Genomic DNA, 13069 nt, shown 5'->3' with positions numbered 1-13069 from the left:
CAAACAGCTACGAGTTCCTCAGTCACATGTGTGATTACTTCAGACACTAATGCATATTTTGCATCTGTTATTCATGTTGTACACTAAACTATCGAAGAGTTTTTGATATTGTCCCACTCCTCTCTCATTGCGGTTTTCAGCTCTTGCAAGTTATTATTACTATTTTTTCTTTTTACTTTATAACCGTTGTTGAACAGCCGTCCCAATTTTGAGTTTACGACTCTGATGGTTCAACTCCATAACATTGTAATTTGGAACCCATTCCAGAAGACAAGAGAACTCCTGGATTAAGTATTGGGAAAAATTTTGCGTTCATGGAGGACTTTTTGATGGAACTAATCCGCATTTGTACTGCATGGAGAGAAAAATCTACAAAAACCTCCCACTGTTAGTCTGACGGCAGGGGGACTCTCACCCATGAGACATCAACCACTGAGGATATTTTACGCCAGCACTATGGTCGGTGCGAGCTGGGTGCGGAATTTGCATTGATCAGCCATCACTGGTATTTGAATCTGGTTTACTCTTGCATAGTTTGAAAATGGCGTATTCTTTGTGAAACAAGTCTGCCAAGGGCATCCTAGGCATACTCTATAGGATTTAGATCAGAGCAGAACCGAGCAGAATAGTTACACGGTTTTGTAACTATTTACGACTAGAATGCTTCTAAAACCCTAAAAACAATGTTCAACTAGACATTGGAATTTGGTTGTGGTTGAGCTGAGTTTTGTCAAATGAACCATGGAATGTGGTTTAGTTAGTTTTTCTGGAGGTGTCATCGATTGCGGGAAATGGAAAATACTAGATTTTTTTTGTGTGAAGCAGTTCCGTGGTATTCCGTGGTTTCAATTAGCCTATGACAGATTTATATAATTTTAAAGAGGAAACAAATTAACTCTAAAACTTTCCTTATCTTATTTATTCTTACTTACGTGTTATTAAAAAGAGAAAAGATTAATGGAACACTGAAATTAAATTTGAGCTTCCCACCTGATCAAATGTAGTATTGAGGGAGAATATCGGTCGCCAAATTTAGCTAAGTCGTCTCATGTGGCATCATCTAATGGCGGTCGACCTGGTAAAATTTCTGCTGTTGACAGTTTCAATTGCGCCAGGGCTGCGGTCGCATAGGAGAGATAACACCTTTCTTTGACAGGCGCCATTGAGAGGCGCCTCGATTGGAAATTACATTAGGCCACTTGTGATCGAGCGCCGCTCGAATTTAGATGAACCTGCCGTTCGGATTAATAAAAAGCCTGCTCTATTAATGTCATCCTTTTTGAACCCGATCTCTCTATGAACGCAATGAAAGAGCATTCGTAACAAATCTCTTCCTTCCTCAATGGGGGTTGAGTTTGAGGGGTGAGGGGAGAAAAGAGGCCCTGGCGTACTAGAAGTGTGCTCTAGCTCTGTACTACAATACTTACGTTTTAGAAGGGAAACACAGAACAATGCTATCAATCCTTTTCATTTAAATAATGCTTTCCAATTTTTAAGCTTGCTTTGTGTGCTATCTCCAGTTCAAATTTTACTTTTCCCTCCTAGTAGATATCTTATTAACTCAGTTGTATAGGAAAGTGCGGTGGTATTTAAAAATGAAATATTTTGTAAAAATTTCAAACTTCACATCTATTTTTACTGAATTTAATTTAATTTTCGTTTAAAATATTTCAAAGAATGGGGTTTAAATGTTTGAAATGAAATTGTTATGTAAGTGTGTCCTGTTTCTTGAAAAAAAATATTCAATCAAAAAATCTTTACTTTTTTTTTCTTCAAAAATGTGAAGTTTTTTGCTGCAATATTCTTAAAAAAAATTTCCATTAAAAGTGAGAAAAGTATTTAAAATGTGCTTGAAAAATTAGAAAAATTTATTCGTACAAGTAAATGTAATTTCAAATTCATTTTGGAATTGTATGTAGGTTCTTTAAAAATTACGAATTATATTCAAAGCATTTTAAATGCAAAATAAAATTGATTTAATCTCCTTTTTTCCCTTTCCATTGCAATAGAAAGTGTATAAAAAATATCAAAATTGTAAAGGGCTCTTAGATTTAATTTGCAATTAAAGAGTTTGTTTTTCAAAATTAACTATTCTTTGAATATATATATAAAGCAAGACTTCATAAAATATTTTTTAAATGCAGGAAAAGCATTTTCTCCTGTACCAAATCCAACTATTTCCAAATATCGTATTTAACTAGATTCTTTGAAAATTTGGAAGCACAAGTAATCGATCTATTAATACCAAGTCGTAATTCATCAATAATATTTTGTATCAGCAAGAAGAACTATTAACACTAGAACAGCCGTATTTTGGACATACCTAAAACAATCATTAAGAGTCAATTTGATCCTTATAAGAAATTGATGTTTTTTCTTTCCTGAATGATGAATATTGTTATAAATACAATATGTAAGTACTTTTAGAGATTTAATTTTTTTCTCTTTTTTTATTTAACGCATTGAGAATATTACGTTATAATGTAATCATGTGTCTTGCAGATTATTCTTTAGCTGGAGCGCAAGCAAAACAAAAATAAACAAACGACATGAATATAAATAATATACATAAGCAAGCAACATGTTTTAAAATGTTAAGAATTATCACTATTTAGGCATTAGAGAAGGCGTAAAACAGACAGTAAATCTGCGTGACGTAAAAAGTGACAACTAAACATCGAAAAATTATTTTCTAGCATTTCTCATGGCCAGTATTCGCTTCATTCTGTTCCTTGCTGCATTAAAAGGCACGCCTCTTATATTTTAGGGATTGAATTTTGTCAATTCTGATCTATCTGATGTGTAAATCACTAGTTTGTAGTTTTCCAACAAACGCAAGAATGAATAAGCAGTGAGTAAGTGGAGCGGCAAGGATTCAAGCATTGAGGGCAGCAAAATAACAAACGTTGTAAAGAAATGCAAGACATCTGCAAGTTTCACCACTGGAAGAATAATTCCTTAGAGTCTAGTCTGCTAAGCCTACGTAAACACAAATAAAAATAGCCATTCAACAAAAAATTATTTTAACATTGAATTGATAATATCAATGTCAATAAATTTATTTAATTATTGACTTATAAACAGTTGAAATCAAAGTTCTGTTGTGTTGCTTGAACGTCATACAATACATTTTTATTACTATTTACATGACAATAACTCTTCCTCAACAATACTATCTTGTACAGTATTAAGACAAATACATATAACAGCTTATAATCAGCTTGTACATGGTTTCTCTTAGACGCAGTAACGAAAAAATAATTAGAAGCAGCTTAGTAAACTTAGCTACTTCGGTAATCGAATCTAAGATACAATATAATTTCACGAAAAATATTCTGCGTGACATTTTTTAGCATAGTGGATCCTAATTACTGTTCTATAACTCCAAATTAAAAAATAAACATAAACCTTCAAAAATTAAAATTTTTCTTATAGGGGCTAAAATGGTCCCCTTTAGTTGTTTTAGGTATTTCCATAATTATTTATTTTACTTATTAAGGCATGAAATTTTGATATAGTAAACTTAGAACTAATTTAGGAAACGTAAGAAAAATAAAGAAATAAAAATATAAAAAAATATTAGCTTCGAAACTCACGTGTATCTTCAAAAATAGCGTAAGAGATGGCAAAGAATTATCAAAATTACCCTAATGATGCTTCCATCGTTCTATCTGTTATCGACTTAGAAAAACCGACTTTTTGTTATTTGTAAAAAATTGAAAATCCTTAAAAGTTTGAAACTCGTAAAAAAATGCAAAATGAGAAAAAAAAATTAAAATTGTAAATTTATGTAAGAGAACGAAAGAAAATAAACAATTACAATGTGAATTAATGCGAGCTTTAAAAAATACGTCTTTGCAATTGTGTTTGCTAAATTATTTGCTAAATTAGAATAAATAAATTTGAAAATAATTAAACAAGTGAATATTTTTGTTGCACTTGTGCAGCTGTTTTGAACAAAATGAACTAGGCAAAAAAAAAAAATTTCCTAAGAATTTATGTTGCATTTTTTGCGCATTTGTGTGGTGCATTTTTTAAATGATAATATCGAACAAGTTAATGTACAAAGTAATCATTTCAAAAATTTATTAAGTGATACTTTGATTTAATCAAACGGAAATATGGTTCTATATAACATCGTATTCAAGCCGCTACAAATTGTGGTTCAAGATTGATAGATGTGATTAAATGCTGAACCAATATTTTCGAGAGAAAAGTCTGAGAAAAATAGGAAAAAAAGATAAAATTGATTTTAATGACTTTCTAAAGCTTAGATAAAAGACGACAGCATTTTTAATTACGAAAATAACATTAAACGAAGATTTTTTTTTTCAAAATTATTTATTTTAAAATTTCATTATCGATTGATTATAATTTATTCAGAAAAATAAAATTTTCCCCAAGTTATAAATTTTTAATAATTTTAATATTAGATGAAATTTTCATAACGAAACTCTAGTACACAGTACCATTTCCTTTAAAACCTGAAAACAAAGCTTTTTGTAAGAAAAAAAATGAGAAAAAAATTATAAGTTTAAGTTCTGTATTAATATTAATTTTGGTCTTTAAACAAACATATTTATTCAAATACAAATAGTTTTGCACTGAAATTATTTTACGATAAAAGTTTATCAAACAAAATAACTGTTTAATGCAATATAGAAATGTTTAATGATATTTTTAATGTGCTATTAAAAGCAATTGTTCATCTGTAACATCTGTTCTGCTATTTACTTAGTACAAAGAGTTCTATATCAGTCCTCTTACAAAGGAGTTTTCTTGTTTTCCCCTTAGAAGTATGGTAAAAAATACAAGAATATATTAAAATTTATCATGCTCCTTGGGAACACCAAAAAGCAAGGTTAAATTTAACATCGTATTAAGATTGCAGAATTGTTACCCCTTATTATGGCCCAATATGGAATAATTATGGTTTAATGTTGAACCAATTTTTGTGAGAGCATATTGTCCTATAGACACAGTAATGTCGAATAGTATTCCTTGACCGATATCTGAACATGGTATTTTTTCAAACATTCATCGCTGCGAAAAAGGTGTCTTTTTTAAAGCGATTTAGGTGTATTAAAAATCTATTAATTCTTTTTTCTAGATACGATATAGTTGAACGGCAGAATCGAATTAGAAACGTCAAACAAGGGAAATCGTCATCACCGATGCGGAAAAGTTTTTGTCATCTCCCTGTATCTCTTTGTTGTCTTCCTCAGTTGCAGGCCTGGTAATCCGTTTATCCACAAAGACTCTTCTTATTTGGTGATCGAAACCTGGACGTTTGGCAACGTTCAATTGTCAATCTTTCATTTTGAGAGATAACCATTGAGAAGAGGAAGCCATCGACCCTTGATCCGTGGATCAATAAAAACCCTCCGCATTCATTCATCGGATTAAATGATTCGTGTCCGTAAATTCTGAACCAAATCTGAGTTATCAACTTTCAACCAACTGTTTGATATTTTGCGAGGAATATCCTTTCGGGTTTTATACACAGTCTCGGTTTATTTTGTGAAAGAGATCCACCAGTTGCTTCAGAAGAGTTGTTGAAAAGCATTGTGCATGTTGAAAAGAAGCTAAGATGGCCCATTGCGCACGTTAGGCTGTATTTCAGGAAGCGGATTACACAGCCAATGAGCTTTTTAAAATTGAAAGGAAATAGATATTGTATTATTTATCAAATTTATATTATATCAATACTGAAAATAACCAGAAAAAGAAGTTTTTCCTTCTTTTCCTTTGCCTTTTTTTTCCTTCTTTTTTTTCTATCTATTTGAGAAAATATTCCTTATCATTTTTCTTCTATTCTGAAGACCATTTTCATAGAGTAAGGGGAAAATGGTGGTAGTAGTATTTTTGCACTCGAACAAACAACATCAATAAAAATAAGTTATTTTAAAAATAATTTATTCTTATTTTATTATTTATTATTTATCTATTATTTTACTATTTTATTATTTATTTATAATTTTATTATTTATTTATAATTTTATTATTTATTTATTATTTTAGTATTTATTATTTATTTATTATTTTAGTATTTATTATTTATTTATTATTTTATTATTTATTTATTCTTATTTTAGCATTTATTATTTATTTATTATTTTAGTATTTATTATTTATTTATTATTTTATTATTTATTTATTCTTATTTTAGCATTTATTATTTATTTATTATTTTAGTATTTATTATTTATTTATTATTTTAGTATTTATTATTTATTTATTATTTTATTATTTATTTATTCTTATTTTAGTATTTTGATTTTAATATCCCGTTTCATTTTGAATTAAATATTACAGCGTTCTTTTAAAATGATTTTCTGCCTTTCCTAAAGATAACTGAATAAAGTGTGTAATGAATACACATTATTAGTAGGTAAAGACCAGTGTTTTTTCCTACTCACAAACCCCCATGAATGCTTTAAAATAAATTTTTCTCTTGACAAAAAATGCCTTTTTTCCCTCTAAAAGCTTATAATATTCACTTAAAATGAATTTCTTAAAAATATGCTTAAATTTCGCATTTTAAATTCCTGTTACATACATACTAAATCGAAGAGAGAAGAGCTAATGTGGCAATGGGTCTACAGTAAACAAATGAAATAATTCGGTCAAAGTTTCTCTTAAAATTTTGTCATATTCTCCAAACTATTTAACCTTTTCATATGCTGTTGTGTGAGAACTGACTAAATTGTGAAGTAGGAAACTATAAATAAAGGTAGTAAATTCTTAATTTGATTTTTAAGTGCTATTTTTAATTACTTTTTTTCCTTGCTTTAAAAAGAAAGGAGATATTGAACTTAATGCATACTTTAGTATATTTGTAAATGAAAAACTTAATTTGAAAGTATGAATTTTACAATATTTTTTAATTTTATGAATTGAAGTGGAAAAACAGAGCTTTCTTTGTAAGATTAAAATTATAGTGCGCAATAAAACACACATTAAAACTCGCTTAAACACACATCTTGCAGAATTTTTAGATTGATTTTAAACGTTGTAGAGATTAATCATTCGTCATGTTTTTCCAAAAAATTTTCGTTTCCCAAATTAAAACAATTTGCTACTAGAAAAAAGTTTAAAATGTCGTAGAAATTAATAGCGTCAGATTTGAAGAGCATTGCAAAAAAAAGTTTATGTTATTAAAGTTATTATTAAAGTTATTTACTGATAAAAGTGGTTTACATTAGGTGACGGACAATTGAAAAAAAAATTAAATGGGAATATAATTTGCATAATATTTTTAGGATTTTAGTTCAGTAAGTAAATTGACACAACTTGCTTTTTATATTCGCAATTCTATGGAAAAAGGAGAAAATGTTCTCATTTCTTAAACAAAAATTAAATTAGTAGAATTTTTTATTTATTGGAATCAAAGCCGGCATGTACAAAAGTGATCATGTTCTTGCATCATTCTCCAAAACAAATTTGGCGCGTTCATGAACGTTAACCAGATAAGTTTAATGCAGCAAATAAATACGCTTAAGAAAGATTACACTAAAGAAAATTTAAAACCATTATTTCTTCATGTAAATAAAGTCATAAAGTTCATTAAGTCTGTAAGTCCTAAAAAATTTATTTGATATTTTAATTTATCCAACTTTTTAACCTCAGAATTTAAGCAAATTCGAATGTAAAAATTTTGTTGTAATAAAAAAATGCAGTTTTTTCATTAAGAATAAGAAAGAATATATTAGAGATCAGCATGCAAAATTAATTATTTATAATCCAAAGCGAGAGAATTTACAAAAATGTTTCACAAAAATACTTACTTTCCATGCATTCTAAGTTTTAATTTTTTTACTGAAAAGAGCTTAATCTTTTGTTTTAATTTTTTATTTGTTTCACATTTGTTTTCATACTCCTGTTTTCAAACGTCTTGAATGAAAATCTCTGATTTTTCTTTTTTTTTTTTTTTTTTTTTTTTGTTTAAGTTTAATACATGGTTTTCGATTCAGAATCACACATCTCTATTTTTATTTTTTAATAAAGTTCGGGTTCTGACAAAAATTGAGATGATTTTCCATCTTAGTCTTATGATTGATCAGAAACTCTTTCAGCAGTTTATTACTTCTGGTGGACGATTAGTTACTTCATAACTTCAAACTTTAACACAAAATTAACATTTTCTCTACTCTGTAAAAACTGTGGTGTAATACGTATCTGAATTCAAGGGGAGTAGAATAATTGCTAAAGATTATAATTGATAAAGCTGGATGATTAAATAACAAATGGTTTCGGACTATTATTAGAAGTTTAAAGGCGAATAATTGTGCAATTTCAAGATGGTGACGATATACCGGCCGAAATGGAGGTTTGTTTACATGAAGTGTGCTGGTGAAATGCGATTTCTTCTTGTCGGATTGAATTGACAAACTGGCCATATCATATTTTATATCAAGAAGGTTTCAACCATCTTTTCCGATTGCTTGAGAATATTGATTGTAGTCAATTATTTACTAAGTAATTTCAGTTTTCTTTTCGGATTAATTTGTCGGACAACTCATATAAACGGTTAGGAAATGCCTGACTGTTTCTAGTCGTATTATAAAAATATTTATGTTCTCGTAGAATTTACATAAATTGTCGATTATATTAAATCATTTTAAAATATTTATGTCCTATTCACGTCGGTTTTGTTTTAATTCATAATTATATACTGTCTTCGATGTGTGTATGTTTAATTAACAAACCAATTTTATTTTAAGAAATATTATAAATATATATGTATCCTAAATTTATAATTCTTGCCTTAAATTGCATTTTAAAATGAACTTTATTAATTTTTATGTGCATCATATCTTACAATATTTATGCATTTTAGTGTTACTGAATAAGAAACTTAGGGGGGAGGGTTACTTAACAAAGTAGTATCAAGGAGCATTCAAGGAGTTTCACTACACCAAGAATTACTCTCGGGTTTGGTGTCGTAGTACACTTAATGAAACGCTACATACTTAGGCATGAAGTAGTTGCCCTCGTTCTTGGTGCTTAGATACACGAAACTTTTTACAGTGTAAAACTACTACTATAATAAACCTAAATTTTAACATGTGATATTCTTATATAACTTGGATTTATGCAATGAGTTTTTAGTTAAATATTTATTTTCAAAAGTTTCACAATCCGTAAATTGAATTTGAATAAATATTTTTTGATGAGCATGATTTACTGCTATTCCGTTGTTAATCCATGATGTTTTCTTATTGTTTTCTCAGCAGATATTTTAGTTATTTTTCGTTTTTGCGGTATTTTTACATGATCATTATATTTCCAATATTTTAAAAGCAAATGCTATTATAACACATGAATTTCATGCTTGAGAAATTATTTTTTGGTGTAATCAATTCGCCTCGTAAATCCACCTTATTTTTTGAAAGCTATTTATCGATTTTTCAGCCGCTTCAAGATGGTTTGATAAATTTCAATTTTTTACCATCCAATATTTTGTTTCGCAATAAGTTGAAAGCAATGATTATATTGAATTTTCTGCATCACAAAATGCATTGCGATACTACTTTTTAAAAAATGCTTGTGTGAACCATGACTTTGCTTGTAAAAGTTTTCATCAGCACTAGCAAACTTTGCTACTTGATATTGCAGAAATTAAATCATGCCGTGTTGGAGGTTAGATGAATTCAATTGCGTGAAATGAGTTCCTTAAATCCTTCTGTTCTATGAAATTTTTGCTCAGAGGATATAGCAGGAAACGGTTTTGTCAAAAACGAAGAAAATTTCGCGTTATTTGAGTATCCATTTTTTTACAGTGAAAATGTATTCAGTTTACTTTAACACCAAAACTTGTGGCAACTATATACTAGAAATTTTTACAGTATAGAATAGAAAAATTTATGCAAACCCCAAACGGAGATCTAATTGGATACTATTGCTTTCATTAGTAAACATCAGCTGTTTGTTTATTATCAGCTTTTGTATATTCTCAGTCAATTAAATATTTTTACTTAATTTTCCTTTCATATCATAAGTCTAACATGTAAGCATATTTTTCCTACTTTCTTATGCATTATAAGATCAGCCTTGCTTGCATTTATAAATTTGAACATCAATATCCAAGAAAGTTTAATATGTTATCTGTTTATCTCTTACACACACTCTCACTCATAATTATTTGAAAGAAAACCTTTCATTGATTTTTAAGAGTATTATTAACTTAAAAACGTATCAAAAATAATATTCAACATTAGATTTTAATAGTTATTAATAATTTTATTTGTATATTTAATAGTTTTTTAAATAATGCTAAGAAACTGCTAAATTCATTATTTTTGAAACAGCTATCATGCATAATATATAGCATTGTTTTGCATATAGATCTAAGATTTAAACTCCTTATAATAATACTGTTTTAAACTTGAGGTGTTTAGTTCAAGTTTTAGCATAGAAAACAGAAAATTGATAGCAATAAAAATTTTATATTCAACATATCTTTCTTTAACAACTGTAAAGGATATAACGTTAAAAGAATTTTTTTTTAAGTACTACAATGCTTCCGGATTATTTTTATATGTGAAGTTTCAAAGAATTATGAATGAAATAACAACAAGAATTAATTTTAATCAATTTTAATAACATTCAAAAAATATTTGCATCTTTCTTTAATAAGAAACAAAAAAAAACATCAAGTATTTTCATTATTATACAGATGAAATAAATAAACCATTCAGAAAGACAATTAATGAAGATATATTACAAATAAAGTTTAAAATTCTATACACATGAAAATAAATGTTTCGATTTTCAATATAAATGAAATGAAATAATGTACAAATGAAACATTTGAGTAAGAATATTTAAATAAAATTTTTAAAATGCACATGATTTTGATATGATTAGAAATTGAACAAAAATAATTTAATAAAATAAGAAATTATTTTATTTTTCTGGTAAGGAGAACAGAGCCATACCATATATATACATTGAAAACATAATGTTTCATATTTTTGAGTTCACGAAAAAACAATTAATCTGCGAAACCATTCGGACTTTTTGTATCGGGCGATGACAAATCTTGGGGAGAAGGATTACCACAAGTAGGCCAACAGTCACTAGATTTCTTTTTATTTTCATCTGGGACTGGTGATGCATTGGTCGTTATCGTTGTTCCAAAAAAATTCGGATATCCGGGATTAAATGCCGGGGTTATTCCTGGAAAAAACCCTGAGTAAGTTGGCACTGCCAACAGCCCTCTTGCTCCAGGAGCCGAAGAATATGGCCTCCTGAATGGTAAACCACTGGTATTCATTCCTAAAGTAGATGAATGTCCTGACTGAAAAAAGTTATGAGGACTGGAAAAACCAGACATTGGCGCTGGTTCCCCCATATGATTTGGTTGTCGTGGACTAGGTACTCGTGGTACAGGTGAAGCACTAGGACTAGCAGTCTCTGATGAGGTTTCGTTAATCGTTTTTTCTGGTTCAGGTTCCTTAGTACTCAAAAGATCATCAATGGCTTGGAGAACATCCCCACCATTCCTTTGCAAGACCACATTTAGAATACTTCTGTTCTCTCGAGGAAAAACTCTGACTAATATGTCTATAGGAGATTTCTTTTTGTGCACATCGAAGACTCGGATGTCACTATTTGGTGTCGGACTTCGTTCGGGAGAGGGAACACCATTTCGGTGATGCAAATCCAAGGGTTCTTGAGGTGTCCATTCAGATTTTCTAATTTCTGGAGGAGGAGATGAAGGTTCTGGTTCTTTGGGGGTACGATCCTCGTCTTCATATGCTTCTGAATCGGTGGTTGTCTCTTCCGTGTCTGGTCTTCGTCGGTTGGTATCACTTTTTGGACTGGCTGCAGATTCTGATGGGGAGAGTCGAGCCCGTTTCCAATCTGCTTAAAAAGAAAAGATATTAATAAATCAAAGCTTTGTATGTTTTACCACGTCTACCTTTGTTACTATTTACTTCCAACCAGTATCTGTAACAAAAATATATACATTAATAGAAGAGTAAGTATATAGTAAGAGTAAGTACATAGTAAGAGTAGGTATATAATAAGAGTAAGTATATAGTAAGAGTAAGTATATAGTAAGAGTAAGTATATAGAATATTAATAGAAGAGTAAGAAAGTAGTGAAAAATAAATCAATAAATAATGAAGTATCTAAAAATAAGCAACATTCTGTATTGTAATCGCAATTGTCAAACGCGCTATGCAATCACATTACTGCAATCGATATACTATCACATTTTTTAATTATAGATCTTCCACACTATAAAAAATTCGAGATCAAATTATTATATGAAGCACAGGCACTTTGGCTGCATCATCCATAAAATCCATTTTACCGTAAAATTCGTATTAAAAAATAGACTTTATGGTTCGAAGTACAACACTCTGAGTGCCAGTACTTTTTATCGTGATTTGATCTGAACTGTTTACAGTGTAGATAAATCTCAAAGAGGAAGAAATAAGCTATAAAATGCTTTTATTTATTCCTTTTTGCCCATTTACCTAGGAGGAAAAATTGACTTCAGGGGTAAAATTCGCTTATTTGACAGTTGTTTGGTAATTTGTGCTGGAATTTTTTACAGTGTAATAAATAAAAAAAATTTTGCTTACTTGGATTACAAAAGGGCACATTGAACAAAAAAATTTTACAGATATATATATTGTAAATTTTATAGTGATTATACATCTTTTAACAGTTATAAATTTTAATGCAGGATAAAATGTAAAAAAAAAGAACTATCTAAATATGTTTTAATCCAGATGTGGAGTTTTAGACTTCATAATACTTCTTTAAGAATTACTGTACAGAAATATTAAAATGCTGCAGTATTTTTGAATTTTAATTAACTTTAGATATTTGAGATTATTAGCTTATAATATTAAAACTGCTTTTAAGAAAAAAATACCATTGAAAGTATCCGTTAAAGAATTTTATCAAATGGAAAACTCAAGTTTATAGCAGAAACCGAAATTTTCAGTACCCGCCACTTAGTTTAAAAAAGAAAAAACATCTGTTTTAGAAAAGAAAAAAAATATTATACGTCAGTGCTTGGTTTTAAAACAGCGTTTCTGTTATATAA

At 29.0% G+C, this 13069-nt stretch overlaps 1 protein-coding gene across 1 annotated transcript in view; it reads right to left on the bottom strand.

The window, feature by feature from the left end:
* Positions 1–10582: 10582 nt before the first annotated feature.
* Positions 10583–13069, bottom strand: part of LOC107454113 (doublesex- and mab-3-related transcription factor A2) — a 45730-nt gene continuing 43243 nt past the window's right edge. Inside the window, exon 2 of the mRNA XM_016071184.4 lies at positions 10583–11868. Within this exon, the coding sequence (XP_015926670.2) occupies positions 10997–11868 (872 nt within the window). The 3' untranslated portion in view covers positions 10583–10996. The remainder of the gene's footprint in view (positions 11869–13069) is intronic.

Source organism: Parasteatoda tepidariorum, chromosome 6, assembly GCF_982258835.1.
Source record: "Parasteatoda tepidariorum strain Cologne lab strain chromosome 6, Ptep-v5.0, whole genome shotgun sequence".
NCBI classification, from domain to species: Eukaryota; Metazoa; Arthropoda; class Arachnida; order Araneae; family Theridiidae; genus Parasteatoda; species Parasteatoda tepidariorum.
The sequence above is the reverse complement of the archived record's forward strand: the minus strand, read 5'-3'. Positions and strand labels throughout refer to the sequence as shown.